The sequence below is a fragment of the Brachycentrus maculatus genome, unplaced genomic scaffold (genome assembly GCF_059751285.1).
Source record: "Brachycentrus maculatus isolate JH-2025_06_01 unplaced genomic scaffold, ASM5975128v1 h1tg000069l, whole genome shotgun sequence".
Taxonomy (NCBI): Eukaryota; Metazoa; Arthropoda; class Insecta; order Trichoptera; family Brachycentridae; genus Brachycentrus; species Brachycentrus maculatus.
The window spans coordinates 3,162,665-3,180,612 of record NW_028280823.1 but is presented as its reverse complement, the minus strand read 5'-3'; the positions used below and the strand labels follow the sequence as shown (position 1 = coordinate 3,180,612).

General features: G+C 33.4%; 3 protein-coding genes across 4 annotated transcripts in view; 1 reads left to right on the top strand and 2 right to left on the bottom strand.

Moving 5' to 3' along the window:
* Dus1 (Dihydrouridine synthase 1) overlaps positions 1 to 10,617 on the bottom strand; it is a 51,227-nt gene extending 40,610 nt beyond the window's left edge. Inside the window, exon 1 of the mRNA XM_088256992.1 lies at positions 10,379 to 10,617. The gene's annotated coding sequence lies outside the window, so the exon portion shown is untranslated. The remainder of the gene's footprint in view (positions 1 to 10,378) is intronic.
* On the bottom strand, positions 6,005 to 8,971 carry LOC148311278 (uncharacterized). The gene has a single exon (XM_088256987.1). The coding sequence runs from the start codon at positions 8,828 to 8,830 to the stop codon at positions 6,860 to 6,862; it is 1,971 nt and encodes a 656-aa protein (XP_088113113.1). The 5' UTR covers positions 8,831 to 8,971; the 3' UTR covers positions 6,005 to 6,859.
* A 79-nt stretch (positions 10,618 to 10,696) lies between the features above and the next one.
* On the top strand, positions 10,697 to 16,390 carry LOC148311276 (ATPase family gene 2 protein homolog B). 2 transcript variants are annotated; one of them, XM_088256986.1, is made up of 9 exons: positions 10,723 to 10,754; positions 11,579 to 11,708; positions 12,585 to 12,765; positions 13,438 to 13,643; positions 13,726 to 13,923; positions 14,025 to 14,262; positions 14,941 to 15,141; positions 15,224 to 15,363; positions 15,978 to 16,390. In XM_088256986.1, the coding sequence occupies exons 3-9, from the start codon at positions 12,672 to 12,674 to the stop codon at positions 16,383 to 16,385; spliced, it is 1,485 nt and encodes a 494-aa protein (XP_088113112.1). In that variant the 5' UTR covers positions 10,723 to 10,754; positions 11,579 to 11,708; positions 12,585 to 12,671; the 3' UTR covers positions 16,386 to 16,390. The 2 variants fall into 2 exon arrangements, with proteins under 2 accessions (XP_088113111.1, XP_088113112.1); XM_088256985.1 differs by lacking the exon at positions 11,579 to 11,708 and having other exon boundaries at positions 10,697 to 11,519.
* The last annotated feature ends 1,558 nt before the right edge of the window (positions 16,391 to 17,948 follow it).

Sequence of the window (17,948 nt, the reverse complement as noted above, 5' to 3'; positions counted from 1 at the left end):
GTATTTTGATATTTGATGTCGTTGAAGGGAGTGAGCGATATGTACAGGTTAGGTTGGAGTATTGCTCTGAAGTAAGGAATAATAGAAAATTAAATGAAAACTCCTGTTTTTATTGTTAAGGTACTTATGCATTGTATTTACGACATTTCTAAGATTTTTTTCTCAAAATTATTTTTCGTTGGGTACGCATTTACTTGAGGTATTTTGTATTTTTTTCCTCGTGTGTTAGAATATTTGTGGAGGTCCTCACCAAAAAGTTACATTTCCAATATTGCACAAAAATACAAATCCTTCAAATGCAAATCTGTTGTTTACTGTATTCTATCGAAATATTAATTCAAGTTGCGACAAAACGTGACCAATCCTGTGAAAAACCAATTTGAAATCATTAAATCGCACCAAAACGTTACAATGCTACAAGCTGGAATTCCTGATAACTTTAAATCATTTATAATGGAAATGTAACGTTTTGGTGAGGACCTCTACATATGTTATATCATGATGCGTATTCACGAAACGCGACATACATTATTACCATTATTCATAATTCACGCACCAATCTATATTTGCATTTTTTAATTGATAAATATTCATCTTCTTATGCCGCATCACGTTAGAAAATAATGCTCAAAACACAAGCAAATTTAACGTCTACGTAAAACTATCTGTATCCGGCCACGCGAGCTGTGTCTCAGTCTGGTGAAATGGAAAAAAGGACACAATTGTAATATGTTTGTTTAATTAATGAAGTAAAAATGCAATCGAAAATATTCAAAATGCTAAGTGACTGCAGTGCCAAGAAGCACACTGTCCGCCATAAGTGATGTTTAGTATATATATATATATATATATATATATATATATATATATATATATATATATATATATATATATATATATATATATATATATATATATATATATATATATATATATATATATATATATATATATATATATATATATATATATATATATATATATATATATATATATATATATATATATATATATATATATATATATATATATATATATATATATATATATATATATATATATATATATATATATATATATATATATATATATATATATATATATATATATATATATATATATATATATATATATATATATATATATATATATATATATATATATATATATATATATATATATATATATATATATATATATATATATATATATATATATATATATATATATATATATATATATATATATATATATATATATATATATATATATATATATATATATATATATATATATATATATATATATATATATATATATATATATATATATATATATATATATATATATATATATATATATATATATATATATATATATATATATATATATATATATATATATATATATATATATATATATATATACATACTTATATTAAATATATATAATATAAAATATTATATTTTAAAAAATTATAATGGCTTAAGTGACAATTACCACAAATAGTTTGAAGAGTATTTTTTAAAGAAATACTATACAATATTAATACGATCCCTTTTGTATTAAAATGCTCAAAATTATATTATCTGATATTTTTTCTTCTCTGATATTTTTTCTACTCAGGACAGATATATGGTACGTATATCATTTTTATATCATACACATAAGATATACAGCGAGCGCCACAAACGGTTCGGTTCAAATAAACCACATATAAATGATTTATCGTGTTATTGCCGTCGCCATAAATATAGCAGTAATTAGATTTCGATAAGGGTGAGGAATGGCCCGTTGTTCCAACGAAGTGCCGGATAGGGTGATAAACTTAAAAGTCTATTTTTTCAACGAAAGAAAAGGTCAAGTATTTTTAGCCGAACGGGCATCATAACCGGAAGAGTTCCTTAAGTAGGTACCCTTTTTTCACCGGCACGATGAAAATAACAAAAGCTTGTTAAAAATTTGGTCTGAGCGCTGTTTACTGTGGAGCGGAAACCTTTCAACCTGATCCGAGTATCGAAAGGAAATTCATCGTGAAAAATATCGATGACACTTTACAGCATGGCAATCAATCTTTATACTGATATTTTTCGACATAATTGATGTGTATATTTGCATATTTTGTATATTAAAAGCATTGTCAACCTTGTGGTATGGTAATATGGCACTCTCCTTATCATTCATCGTTCACTTTGTGTAATATCACATAAAAACACTACTTCGTGACTACCGGTATCGGAATAGCCATACCATCACCAGCTCAAATATAGACTGATTATTATATACAAGTGGTGTTACACAAAGTCAACAATGAATGATAAGAAGATTGTTGTATACTTGCAATTTGTATAGCTCCGTATGCCCTACTTATAAAACAAGAGAACTCTAATAATTTCCTCGGAAACAGTGATGACGTCAGAGAAGGAGCTTAAGGTGAAGGTGAATATATATATATATATATATATATATATATATATATATATATATATATATATATATATATATATATATATATATATGTATGTATATATATATATATATGTATATATATATATATATGTATATATATATATATATATATATATATATATATATAATATATATATATATATATTTATATATATATATATATATATATATATATATATATATATATATATATATATATATATATATATATATATATATATATATAAATATTAGGTAAATTATTAGAATCGTGGTGGTGACAGTACTGTTGCCAGGTCTATTCTTAAAAATATACCACATCAGCAAGCAACACCAAAAATAAGAAATTTTTGATTGAAGTTCTATTTGGTAAATAATTACCACTAGTTCTTAGAATTTAATGTGACACGTGTTTCGATGCATCGTTTTCAAACACGCGGATGCTGATGCAGAATGCATCTAAAAACATGTAGGAATAGATTTGAAGAAAGGGTAGTAAGTACCAAGTAAAAATTTATATTAAAATAATAGATATTACCACAAAGTGATTGCCGAAACAATCTACGAAGAATAATCTATCCTGAAAAGAGAAAAAGAAAACAATCAAAGTTCTTTTTTTAAATAATAAACATTTAATAAATATAAAATGCTTATAATAATAGGTATGCACAATCACTTCAGATGATCATTGATATAAATAATTAAAAGACTTAAATAAACATAGAAAAACAATAATAGTTATCTGTTCTTATAAAATGTTTAAAAATTTTATAATAACTACAAATTCATATGAACAAAACTATGAAAATATTAAATAATTCAAATACGCAGAGGTTTCAAAAAAATGCGGAATTGAGTAAGATCCATACACGAGAATTCAATATTAAAGATCGTTACTTGAAGTGTATTATTTCCTTATAACATTCTTTAATAAAGTCGTACTATTGTTTTATTTAGTAAAATCTTACAGTTTGTTGAAACGTGTTAGAATTTCAAATGTAGTAAAATAAATTTATAAATTAATTGAAAAATCGATCAGCTACATTCGTTTGATTTACAACGACCCGTAATGTATAAAAGTACAACGACACAGAGTCAGTCATTGCAACGACTACAGAAAAATGTAATGAAAAAGTTCATGGCATCAAACCAAAATTAAACTGTAAGCGGTTTTTTACTTATATTTTGGATTATGAACGAAAAGATTAACGCTCTACAAAGTCACGCACATTTTACTTTTACAATTTTTTTGAAACCACCTCGTAAATTAGACCTTTAGAGTATATAGTAAATCGTTGATATATACATATAAATGTATATATATATATATATATATATATATATATATATATATATATATATATATATATATATATATATATATATATATATATATATATATATATATATATATATATATATATATATATATACATATATACATATACCTATATATTTATATATATATATATATATATATATATATATATATATATATATATGGGATATATGAATATATATATATATATATATATATATATATATATATATATATATATATATATATATATATATATATATATATATATTCATATATCCCACTTTTATTTTCGGTACTTTTCTCCAACCGGTTTCAACAAGAATCTTGTCACATCTCATCCATGTCCATCCCTTAAGATGTCAAGGTTCTTGTCGAAACCGGTTGTAGAAAAGTATTAAATATTAAAGTGGTTAAAAGTAATGCTTGTTTTTTAAAGTTTTATAAAATGTGCCACAAAGAATCCGCAAAAAACATGAAAGAAAAAATAATATCATTTTAAAATTGTATTTAAAACTCCTAATTCCTAGAAATAATCTTATTAATGAATTTTTCTTCCATTTGGCATTTCATTTGTATTATAATTAAGTATATTACATACTAAATTGTTGTTTTCCTTAGTATTTTAAAGAAGCAATTGACGAAAAGGCTGCCTGTAACAAGGAACATCGGCTTACGATAAATATGTATACTATACAATATAAACAGTATTCTTGTATGTCAAAATATAACCAGGTAAATGTGACGTCACAATCTCAGATCATAATACAATATAATAAATCAGAAATGTGTTAACGGGCCATCGCAATAAAATATTTCCATAGATATGTTTTTACCATATTTTTTTAACCATGAATGATGTATTTTGAAAATCACAACCGAAAAAAATACCGTTACAATTTTTTTGATGTGCCATTATTTTTATTTTGTTTGGTAACTAAACAGATCAGTAAATTCAAGTTATACATACGATATTTACGAGTTTTACAAAACAACGACTTGTATTGTTTCAATTACAAAATTCCACATTTCTAAAAATACCTGGAAGAGGGACGAGGCGGGAAAAGGGGAAATATCAATGTTTAAGTCAAAGACAAATTGTACGAAACGAGGGACACACCACGATATCAATATCGACTGACAATGTCAAGACGCACATCCCCATATTCCTCATTAATTTTAATGAACGATAAAAATAGAAACATTGTTTAGAGCTTGTTCTACTCATGAGAATGTCATTACGCTGGTGTTTCGACTGGAAACACTTAAACACATGAGTTACAGCATTTTCGGTGAGTCAATTAAAATCAAAATGATAAAAATTATATTTTTTACATAGTCATACGATTATGTAATTTAACTCACGATAGTATAATGTATTTTTTTTATATCAAACTTCATAAATATATCATTCATAAGTAAGAATTTACGATAAACATTTATGTGAAAATATTACATTATTTTGCGATGCCTCATACGAATACTTGCCCGCACTTCTAATACCATACACTCAGACCTCGCTTTGCGTCGTTACTGAATTAAGACTCATTTTCGCTGAGCGTCGTTGTTTTATCGAATTGCGTTGTTTTTTTTATTATTCAGAGAATCATTTTAAAATTTTCTAAAAGATTATTTCCCGTTTTGTAAATTTAAATTTTGTTTAAATTTCAGGGAATCTTTTGGAACGTATCTACGACGCAAAGTGAGGTTTTAGTGTATTTGTAATGTAGAATACCACATATCAGGCAATCCCACCTGCTGAAAAATGTTCATAAAAATACATTTTTCCTCTAGCGACCAAAAGTGAACCCCGCAAATAAAAAACATGACAAAAAATCATGAACATATACTTTTCGTATTTCTTATAGACATAAGACATGGACAGAATTATAATTTCAATTCAGTTTTCGACCACGATACCCGTAAGTAAATAAAATATACAGTTGCTTGTATTGTTTCAGCTTGTATTGTTTCATAGAAACCAATTTGGTAACATCCTTATTTATATATTAGTATTAACATTTTTTTTACATTGCAAGCCATTTATGGAACCAGCAGAAAAATGTAATTTAGCTAGCTTCAATAAATTATTTATGACTTCATGAATGTTTCTGTTCCTAGCTATTTCAATGTATTGAATAAATTTTATCCGTCGGATTGTTAGTTATTCTATTGTATATTCTTAGCGCAAAGTTTCATGCACATTTAAAGAGAAAAATAAACGATACAACTGTAGCACCATTTAAATTTTTAGTTTATTCTCGTAAAGATCGGTATAAACAAAAAGCGGCTAAGTAACTTTGAGAGTGTAAGAAAAATAACAAAATGTAAATTGAAAATGGTATTAAAATTTACTCAGTACGAGTAATAAATCATAAAAGTTTAAAATCGATCAGAAGATGTTGATTGTAAACCTTATGACATTATATCAAAACGCATTTTATCACAGTTTTTGTTTATAAATAATACCATATATAATGTTGCGTCGCACGACTTTTTCTGTAATGGGTTTTCATTTTCTTCTGACACCCTTACAAGTAATATGTACTATTATTTTGTAAAATTTAAACCTAAAGTTCACGTTTAATATTAGATTCAATAATCAGCCATAGCACGCAATTCATATCCGTAATTGGGGTAGGTCTTTCCCGAAGAGATTCTTCAGCACTAAGTAACGAGCAGATCTAGCTGAACGATAAAATTGCTACGCGTCGATTACTGGTTACTTAAAGCACCTCTTATGAATATGAAGAAAGAGTGGATATTCTTTATCTACACCAAATACACAACATCTACTGACGCAATTTCTAATAAAAATTTCAAGAAAAAAAATCTACATTAAAATGATGAACTTTAACAAAAACGAATCGGATAATATTATGTATCATATACTAGGCATACATCGATTTATAAATACGTATCTTTTTAAATATGTAATTGCGAAAATATTTTCGTTAAAAGCAACTAGGGACGTTTTCGATTCCGGTGATGTAGTTAATATATTATTTATAAGCAATATAACATCGATCAAATTGACTGGACGCGTACAATTAGTCAACACTTAACAAAGTTTGGATAAATCGTCGGGGCGGCTCAAGGAGCCGCGGGCTCAGTCGGGGGGGGCGGCTTCTGGGGGCACGCGGCCCGGGCGGCGCGGCAGGGCTGCGGGGACGCGGGGTTGGACAGGCCGGACTCGTGGATGGGCGACAGGGCCGGCGAGCGGGGCCGCGCCAGCGCCTTCCGGCGACCCCGGCGCGGGCCGCGCGCGCGCGCCGCCCCCGCGCCGGGCCCCAGCGACTCGGTCAGCTCTCGCAGGTCCGTGACGCTCATCTTGCGGCGCGCGGGCGGCGGCAGGGACGGCAGCTTGCCCAGCGGGATGGTGCGGACGTCCCCCGGCTCGGGCTCGGCCGGCGGGCTGAGCGCGGGCGGCCCGGACAGCGGGCTCACCTGGTTGCTGCGGACGGGAAACTGCTTGGCAGGACGTTTACGGGGACGGCGGAGACCCATTCGGTTCAGCGCGCGATACATGCGTCTGAAGTGCACCATGGACCAAGAGCGAGAGTAGAAGCGGCCGGACCGCGCGTTCATGTCGGAATTGCGTTTCTCGGTCGAGTGACCGTTTGCGGATTCGGGACCGTACTCTATTCCGCCGGAAATGGTGGTAATAGCGTCGTGAGTATTGTGATTGTTTCCATTCGCGTAATTCCCATTTTCCATCGCCCCTATGGAATTATTTTCCGGCGTCACGGGGCTCTCCGGCACTGTAGAGCAGCAATTCCATTTTCGTTTCCACCGGTGGTGTTTGTTTATCGTTTTTATCACGCACGCCTTAGCGCTGTTCTCGCTCACCTTCTTCCTCGATTTGATAGTGCACAGCGTGCATCCTCGCGACACGGTCTTTACGTGTTCTATATCTATGTTGGACTGTTTAGGATCGGGTTTGTAGTGCCGGGACTCCGAACAGCACTGGAAACTCTTAGCGGCGAGTGCTTCGCTCGCTTCGGGATTCTCGTCGTCGAGGACGGAACAAAAATAGTACGTATTGTGAGTGTGCTCGTAGTACTCGCTGGTACTGTCGCAGCAATACAAACTCGTGGGACGGTGTCTCAGTTCTCCGTCGCGATTACCGGAACGAATGTTAGAGCAAATGTACACTTTGTTTCTGGACGATTCGTTATCGACGGCCGCCTCGCTCGCGGGAGGAGCCGTGGCCATCGCTTGTTGGCGATAGTTCCTGATATACTCGTACGTCGTCAGTCCCAGAAACGAAATGTAAACGTGGAAAAAGCACAAATGGAGCAACAGGCCGGCGGTGATGGCGGCCAGCAGGGCGATGACTCCCACGATCAAGAGGAACACCGTGTCTTGGACCGCGAGGGCCTTGCTCATATCGGCCTCCGGGGCGGTGGAGTTGGCGGCGGTGGCGTTGAGGGCGGCCAGCGCCTCCCACGGCGCCAGCCAGGCGGGCTCCACGTAGTACAGCACGAGCTCGGCGACCGCCACGGCCACCACCACGAGGGCCGCGGTCACCGCGCTCACCACGCACATGAAGAAGGCCACATAGTTCCTGCCGCCGATGCAGTGGTTCAGCCACTTGCAATGGTGGTCGAATCTGTGCACGCACTTGTTACACACGCTGCAGTGCTTCGTCCTCGGGCCGCTGGTGCGGATATTACACAGGTGGCAACGTCCATTCTCTATAACGTGAGCGTGCTTGCTGCGGTCGAACTCGGGAACCACGCGACTCGAGTTGATCCGTCTCAACTCCTCCTCGGCCGGGTCCAGCAACAAGGCCAGCAAGTGCGAGGCGCCGTGAATGGCGAAGAGCGCTACGAAGAGCACGAGGACCGGCGGACGTAACGAGGAGGCGAGGGCGGGCAGCAACAGAGCGAAACAGGCGGCTCCGAAGGCGACCAGAGCCAGCCAGCCCGCTAGCTGCTGCGGGTGGAGGGGCAGCTGCAGCCCGTGGCGCCGCCTCCAGCGCCGGTACTCCGGGGCGGGGGCTGAGTCGCTATCCTGGAAGGAACACAAGGCGCCCGACTCCTCCGCGGATCCATCTAGCATGATACGAGCATCGGTTATGCGCTAACCTCGCAACTAGTCGATCCGAAGAATCCATCTAGTCGCGAGACGACCTCGCGTTCATGTCTACCGAGGTTCAGTTTGCGCTTCTTTGTGACGAGAAACGAGCCGCGGTAGTCTCATTTCGAAACGAGGTTGAAATGTCAAATGAGGTAAATATTTTCGGACTCGTACTCGAACTCGTACGATTGCGCAATCACGCGATTACAGGACGAATCGAATGGCGGGCGCCGAGTGTTTGCGCTGACAATGTTTGCGCGATTATTGTTATTTGTGAGAGCGACACCGCGACGCGCTGCTCGCGCGACTGGTTCTCCGAGCGTTATAGAACGGAAAAGCGAGCGCCACGGCCACCACGGCATGCTCCTGTTACAGGTAGTGACGTTACCCGCCGGGGGTATCGATCGAAGGCGTGGCTTGCGACTCGGCCAACTCGCGATACGACCCCCTAACCCCAGCTTTGACATTGCGAAAGGTGAGTCGGCGCGTACGGTACGCGCCAAATATTTCAAATAAATACAAATCTTTGGTGTTTATTTTTTATGCCATTACATCCCTTCCCATATAGCGGTTATGACGTCATCTCTATTCCTAGAGGAATTATTTAAGTTGTATTGTTTTTTTTTATATAAGTAGGGCATTGAGCTTATAACTATCACTAAGTAACTTATGACTCAATTGTGAGTTTGAGTTTTACACAAAAATCTCAAGTTTGATTTATTTTTGTCCAAAATTTTGATATTCTATTTACATTATACTTGATTCTTCCCACTAAAAAGAATGTATAAATAATATTTTTAAACGTATTTCAGGTACTCAAAGCTGAAATCAACATCAAATACTTTTTAATTATTACGACAGTTAGGTAAGTGACAATGACGATACTGAATGTACTTAAATCTGAGAACATCAATAAAATAGGAACCGTTCAGTAGGTTTAAATATTATGATGTGAATATCATCATGGGATAATTATCTTCTTAGTAGCAAATTGTTGACACCTTTGGAATCATTTTGTTTATTTACTTTCTTACGATGAAAACAGACCGTCACAAGATGTCACAGGCCAAACTATGAAATACTAACTGCTACATCCTATTATCTGCAGCTAGGCAGATGATGTTAACAATAGAGTAATTGTAAAGGCGGTTCCAAAACATATAATGGAGATTATTAGAAGCATTCTCAAGCAAAACAAAATAGTTTATATAAGGTTTTAAGGTAAAACTCATCATATGCCATATTCACATGAATTTTACCGTTAAATCAACCATGTATAAGTATGGCTGAGGGATAATGCGTTGACTGATATCAATTTGCCAAGTCTTGTTTAAAAATTCATGTCGCAACAATAATACAATAAGATACCTGAAGAGGTAAATTGTCTTAAAAAGTTGCGAGTAATACAAAAATTATTTGTAGGATAGTATTGATAAACTAATAAAAATAAGTGCATATTTTCATAATTGTACAGAGACGAATACAGAATTACAATACTTTTTTATTTATAAAATCTTGTTTTATACTCACATGATTTGAATAGTTTAAATGCAGGTGTGAAATTGATAACCTCTACGAATGAATGTTCAACTTTTGAATAATTTATTTAGTGTTCACTGACTATGGGTGAGATTATTGTTTAAACATTTTTTCGAAAAATAAATTATTCATAATAAGAAAATCACTTCAATTTTAAGAAGAAAAAAAAACAAAACATTTCGAGCCACATGTCCAAATATCGCACATTTCCTCCAAAGATCACAAATGACAGCTGTCAAATTTGATCAAAGAGAATCGTAAAGAAAAGTGATAGACAAAAATAAACAAATTATCAAAACTTTTTATCTCTGGTTACCAATTTTCCACGTGAATCTGACGTTTGTTGTGATTTATTTATTTTTAGATCGTAACTATTTTTTAATTTAATATGGATCAACTAACAAATACATTACAAAACCTCAGATTACAAAAGGTTCTTCGCATAAAATACTTGAACAAAAATTCCATAAACAAACAGAAATGTTATATTTCAAGATGTATTTTTTATGATCTCTTGTTAAATCCTGGAAGTCTCGTATTAATTCAATCGGCTACAAATTATTACTATTGTAAAATATACCCTAAGCTATTGCTCGGTGATGATGTGATTGAAATTGACACCAGTGTTCAATCTACTTCTGATAATGCTAATCAGGACCTTAATGGTTTTATAAACATCTCTGACGTAAATGAGTTGAAAGAGATCGTAATACTCAAGGAAATACATATCAAAGTTATATTTGAATCTATCAAATATATTCAAATGTGGCAAGAACAACATATTGAATTTTTAAACATTCTGAAAAATTATATCTTAAAATTCTTCCTTTATTCTAATAACTGCAGCATAAATCTGGATTGTTTGCCTGACAGACAGAAAATGGGAATATCAAAAATTGACATTATTTCTACTTCTGAACCTCTGCCGAAAACGACAATAGCAAAAATAGGCTCTAAAACAAAACTCGTCATTACTGAACAAATTTCACTCTTTCAATATGAACAATCGATATATAAAATAGACCCTCTCTTTGCATTAGAGAGGCCTTTAAAAAGACTTATCCAAATAGTTCGAATAAATGAAGTATTTCGCGAAATGGACTCAAATAAGAATTTTGCTCCGACAAAACAGGTCATTTTTATTATTATTATTATAGTTCTTATCATAATATTTGAAAATCTGTTTTCTAGCATTCTAGACCAGTGGTTCTCAACCTGGGTTCGATCGAACCCCAGGGGTTCAGTGAGTCAGTCTCCTGGGTTCGGCGGAGGTCAAAACACATACCGACTTACTATACGATATTATGAAAAAAGATAAGACGTACGATATATTCATTTATCCAATATTAAACCACATCCGTTCCCTAGGTGGAGCATATGGAGTCCACAAACTGTCTCCAGGCTTTTCTGTCGGCTGCCAGCTCCCTTGCATCCTCCCAAGTCAGATCCCCGTCCCGAAGTTCTGACGAGAACTGCCGACGAATTGTCAGCAGTGGTCGTCCTAGGCGGCGCGAACCTGATGCCTTGTAAAGAGGCAAGCTTGATTAAGGCTCTCAGGAGGCATGCGGAGTACATGGACAAGCCAACTGAATCGCCTTTTCTTAACGACAGTTGTGACCAAGATTTGCTGCGTCCCAGGCCTTATCTCTTTGTTCCTCACAAAGTCAAACCACCGCACGCCTAAAATTTATCCAATAGATCTAGTATATTATTTGAAAGGAATATATCAAATATTATGAAAAATTATACAACGTACGATATATTCATTCCTCCAATAGGTTTAGTATATTATTTGGAAGTAATATTTCAATCTAGCAATATTTTTATTCAATTAAGGGTTCGGTGAACGCGCATATGAAACTGGTGGGATTCGGTACATCCAACACGGTTAAGAACCACTGTTCTAGACTAATATTACTTGTGCTAATGTTTTTTATCAACTATAATATTTTTATTCATCTTACTTATTAATGCTTTTTCTTGACATGGCATTACTTTTTTCTTATCCCAATAGTATTTTCTTTTCTATCTACATCTTCATAAGGATTTCGTACTTACCAGTTGAAACAAAATTACTTTTTAAAATGCATAATTTAGTGAGTGCCTGTAGATTCCGGCTAAGCCACTTCCCAATTAAAGCGATCCCTGTCTATCGAAACTTTACTTTTACTACATAATAATCATTTTAACATTTTAGATTCTCCTGGTCGGCCCTTCAGGTTGTGGTAAATCTTCGCTTGTTCGTCTCGTTGCTCAAATTACAAACTGTACACTAGTGACTATTATGGGTCATGAAGTAAATAAAAGTGAACCAGGGGAAACTGAATCCGCTCTCAGAAATCGTTTTGAAGAAGCCTTCCAATATGCGGAACTATCAGGTAATTTTATCTTTTCAATTTACTTATTTACTTTTTTTACCAGTTTTTTACCAAGCATGTTTTTGTCCAAATCCATATTCACAAATTCTGAATTTAGTCGCCAAAGATTTTTCAGGATTTATTTCTTTTATAGATGAGGTCTAACTGATTGAGAAGTTTTATTAGTTTTTTTTTTATATATAATTATCTCTTAGTGGTTTTAATCCAGTATTTTTAAATATTATTTTAAGTAAAATAATGAACAAAGATTTGGATATATGTACTTTAAATATTGCTAAGTAAAAGACTGGTTGAAAAAAAGTACATAAATGTATAATAATCAATAAAATTATGGCGTTTCACAATATGTAAATAGAATCCTACATACATAATTAAAAGTTTGAATTCTATTGCTTTGTAAAAATTTTAATAGATGGCTCTTTGAACTATCATATGCTTTATTAAATGGAATGTACAGAACTTTATAAATCAACCTATATGGATGTTTAATCATGAGCAGAAAGGTAAATGTTGTACAGTGTATAAAATGATACACTTAAACCATCTAATGACTGGTCGTAAGCCCGACTTATCCAGGTGCTCATTGTTGTTTCGAACTATTTATTTATGTTATATTTTTTATAATCCCTACTTTGCCAAAACTAACTAACCGACTTATTGTTTTTGTTTTAGGTAAATGTATTATAAATCTCGAGGAAGTAGATAATCTATGTCCTCGAAGGGTCGGTGCTGCTTCCCATGTGCAAAGAGCAGTATCTCAACTACTGCTGCTGTTAGATAAAGCACAAATGGTTCCTGGTATTATAGTCATTGCAACGACCAACAAATCCAATTCATTAGAGCAATCAGTTCGAAGACATGGACGGCTTGAAACTGAGGTTTTTGAATTTTATTATTGTCAAAATAAGTGTAATTTATCTTAACTGTATTTTACATCTTTATTTTTCCTTCCAAACCTAGATTTACATTGGTCCTCCTAATGAAGACGATAGGAAATGGATAACACAACACCTATTAATGGATTTGCAACTTCCTTTAGATATTAATGACCATAAAATTTTATCCCAATGCATAGCTAATATGACACCAGGCTATGTTGGTGCAGACTTAAAATTACTTTGTCATACTATTGCATGGAAAATGTATGATAAGAATCTGGTAAGATTGCATAAAATAAGATTGCATAAAGTAAGCATGCATAAAAAAAATGTTGTATCACTTCATGAATGTAAGGTTCACATTGCTTTTCTGAGTTGCAGAATAGTTTTGGAAAATGTGTAGACCCATTGGAGTTTTGGCAAAACGAATTCAAGAAAGTGATTCTAAACATGACACCCGCATCTTTAAAAGGAACCCTTGGCGTAGTAACGACTCAAAACACATCATTTAATGAACTAGGTGGTTTAAATGACATTAAAAAGGCATTGGAAATGGCCATTATATGGCCAATAAAACATGTGGATGCTTTTAACCGACTGGGTATTCCCAGACCTCGAGGTTATTTTTATTATTTATTTTTAGTATTTGTATTTGTGAAAAAAGGATTTATTTAAATTCCCCCGCCGTATCAATAATTTTAACAATCATTTTTATTTGCAAAATTTGCCTGTTAAAAATCATTTAACTGCAGTACCACTATGGTCAAAACCAGGAAAAAAAAGTTCCTACCTTTATCAGTTCCCGCTCCCAGTATGAAATATACAAATTCTACCGTAACAGTATAGTATACGGACTATAGGATGCCAATCAACCAGAAAGTGTTGCAGCCACTGACATTACGCCACACTGACATTACGCTACACGTCATTTTGATTTAAATATAATTGTGGATATTGAAAAGAATAGTTGTAAGGAAGTTAATGATACCACATGGAACCTCAATTAATTTTTATTTATACTAAATAAACTTAAATTTATCTTAAGTATGTAGATAAAACATATACTTCTGTATATAATCGGTGCCCAGGTAGCGGGTTAAATTGATAATTTGCCTCTCTCAATACTTTTCGTTATGATATTCTTTTTTTTAAATTATAAATGGTATAAATTATTGATATTTTTGTATTCAAATTTTGTTGGGCAGTAAAATAATTTTAATGTTTTTCAAAGTATAACAAAATTATAATTATTTACAAACTAGCAAACTTTAAATATATGTATTTTTTTTAATTACAGGTGTGCTATTGTATGGTCCCCCTGGGTGTGCCAAAACTTCACTAGTGCGTGCTTTAGCAAGTCTAGGCACATTCGCACTACTTTCAATATCAGCTGCAGAATTGTATTCTCCGTATGTTGGAGACGCGGAACGTTTAATTTCACAATTGTTTCAAAGAGCAAGAGATAATACCCCGTGCATTCTCTTCATCGATGAAATAGGTATATGGTATTCCATCAAATGGAAGATATATAATAAAAATAAAGCTGTTGACAAAATAAAACAATGTCCTATACTTTTCAGATGCCCTCGCTGGATCTCGGGGAGAAACAAACCAAGTTAATTCTGAAGTTCAAGATAGAATAATTGCTTCACTACTTACACAGATGGATGGTGTTGGCCATAAAATGGTGTCGGCTGATACAAATAAGGGTGTAGACATTGTAAGTATCAGAGAATTACATTAAATATTTCATTTTGTCACTAATCCCGTAAAATGTTTATCTGGTATGTGTAGATGTAACTAAAATTGAACTTAAAGTTTTTTGAGAAGTATTTTGAAAATATGTACTTCTTTTTAGACAATTCCAGGCATAAGAATGAAAATTTTGTCTTAAAAAAGTAATATGGTTGAAATTTTTTTTATCGAACAGTTAATTAAATTTAACAGGAACAAAAAAATTAACAGGAAATCAAATATTGAATATTTCACTTGCAAATCATCATATAAAAAATTATTTTATTTATTTCATTTCATTTTATTTCATGAGATATGAGAGCCGTTTAATATATTCTCGATATCAATATAAAGAAGTGCTGTCTTTTTCTTCATATCCATACTGAGAATTTGAACATACCTCATACCATATCATTTATTTTCAACCCTTTTATTTTTTATAATCACACTATTCCTATCAATTTTTTTCGAGTAAGATTATGCCTACAAGTACTAAAATTAAACAGCCTATGAGTACTAAAATTATGCCTAAAATACAAATTGATAGTAACAATATTTATCACGGTTCATAAATAAAATAAAATCCCAATCTTGTTTCAGGATTTAGATAATGATGATGATGGTGTTATTGTTATCGGTGCAACCAATCGTCCAGATATGGTAGATGCTGCATTGATGAGACCAGGCAGATTTGATAAGCATATTCATGTGCCTCCGCCGGATATTAATGCTAGACTAGATATATTAAAAACTTACTCGAGTAAAATGCCACTTGACAAAAATATTGATCTATTTCATATTGCAACACAAACTGAGTATTACTCAGGAGCGGACCTTAAGAATTTATGTTCAGAAGCTGCTTTGATGGCCATGACTGAAGATGGCATGGATGTATCAACAATAACTAGGGTTCATTTCTCTAAAGCTCTTACTATTACTAGACCGTCGCTTAGTGAAAATCAAATAAATAAATATTTAAACTTTGATATAAATAAAATATTCAGCTGACATTCTTACTTGTTTTATTTGCATCACATTTCACACTCAATAAACACTTGTATTGATGGAAATTCAGACAGAGGGAAGAAGAAATAATAAGTTTTTTTGAGACTTTTAATCCCCAAAATTCTTTATTTCGACAAAAAGCTAAAATATTTAACATATATAATTTATTTCAATGAAAAAATGTTCAATCAATGTAAGTAACTTAATTCCTGGGTATCGTTTGGTAATTTATAATAACTAGTACAGTGTAATAAATGCAATTTTTAATCAGCATTTTTCCTTCTATAGAAAAAACCTGCAAATTTAGACTATTTCCGAGGTTGCATATTTTGTTCATTTGTCCTGGCCGGGTTAGATTTTGTCGCGGTTTGCGCGACCACTGTCGATTTATCTATTCAGACGATGCATTTCTTATATAGAATTATGGAAAACCAGTTTTGATGGCGCCGAAATTTTTACATAGGTTGGACTACATAATGTACTAAAATGGGAAGAAATAGAGAGATCTGCAGACGTTATAAACAAAATACACCTATCAGATGACCACAACAAATTAATACTGATAGTCTTTTTGATGAGCTATCGCTCAAAAAAACAACTTTTTTTTAGTCAAAAAATGAAGAATGTATTTTAACGACGACCCAAACTGAATACGTGGATAAATGGGTCTAATTATTCAAACATTTTGATGAGCAATACATTGATGCGCCTAATCTGATTAAATTATACAATTTATAATAGTATTTTGTGCCGGGACCTCAGCATTTTTGGAGCGTGTTTTCTTAATAATGAATCACATTTGGTCGGATGACCGCGGCCGCATGCTGAAGTCTACTGTACGAGCGTTACTATACTGTAAATTAAATTTTAGCATTACATGCAGTGACTTTTATGAGAAAAAAAATATTATGAAAAAAATTAATATTTAAAACAATTCACTCCAGCAAAAAGTACACTTGGCACTAATTTCTAATTTCTTACACTAATTTCTTAACTTTAAATAAACAACTTTTGGCATTCGATTTATAGTGTAACCTTTCATAACGAGCACCGCTCTTAACGATCAATAAAATCTGAAAAAGTTTCTCCCTTAACGAACGATATTTCGCACACAGAGAAAGGACAAGTCTCTTTTTCACAAAATTCACTTGTGAACCGGGACTCGAGGTGGATAACAACGATATTGAAGAGCTTGTGAAAGAGCATAGTCCAGCTGACCACTGAAGAGTTTATGGAGTTGCATCGTGATTCACTGCAAGAAATTATGGAGGAGAGCTTGTTAATGGAGGAGGAGGGAGCAGCAGTGCAACAATCCTCTAGCACAACAAGAGAAATGCTGAAAGCATGAAAAACTGTTGCATCGTACATTCAGAGGCATCATCCTAATAAGGGGGTGGCTATTCGTGCTACAAATTTATTCAATGATTATGCTGTGACACATTTATGCCAAATTTTGAAGCGTCAAATGTCTTAAGACAGTTTTCTAGTTAAAAAGAATTTATTATTTGTCACAAATCATTTTTTTTATTTTGGTTTTTTAACAAAAATATTTAATTGTATTCCAAG

Excerpts from the sequence above, each read along its gene's own strand:
- LOC148311278 (XM_088256987.1), bottom strand. The coding sequence starts at position 8,830 with ATGCTAGATGGATCCGCGGAGGAGTCGGGCGCCTTGTGTTCCTTCCAG.
- LOC148311276 (XM_088256985.1), top strand. The coding sequence starts at position 10,776 with ATGGATCAACTAACAAATACATTACAAAACCTCAGATTACAAAAGGTT. Across the intron at positions 12,766-13,437 it reads CCAATATGCGGAACTATCAG|GTAAATGTATTATAAATCTC; the intron begins GTAATTTTATCT and ends TTTTTGTTTTAG. Across the intron at positions 13,644-13,725 it reads ATGGACGGCTTGAAACTGAG|ATTTACATTGGTCCTCCTAA; the intron begins GTTTTTGAATTT and ends TTCCAAACCTAG.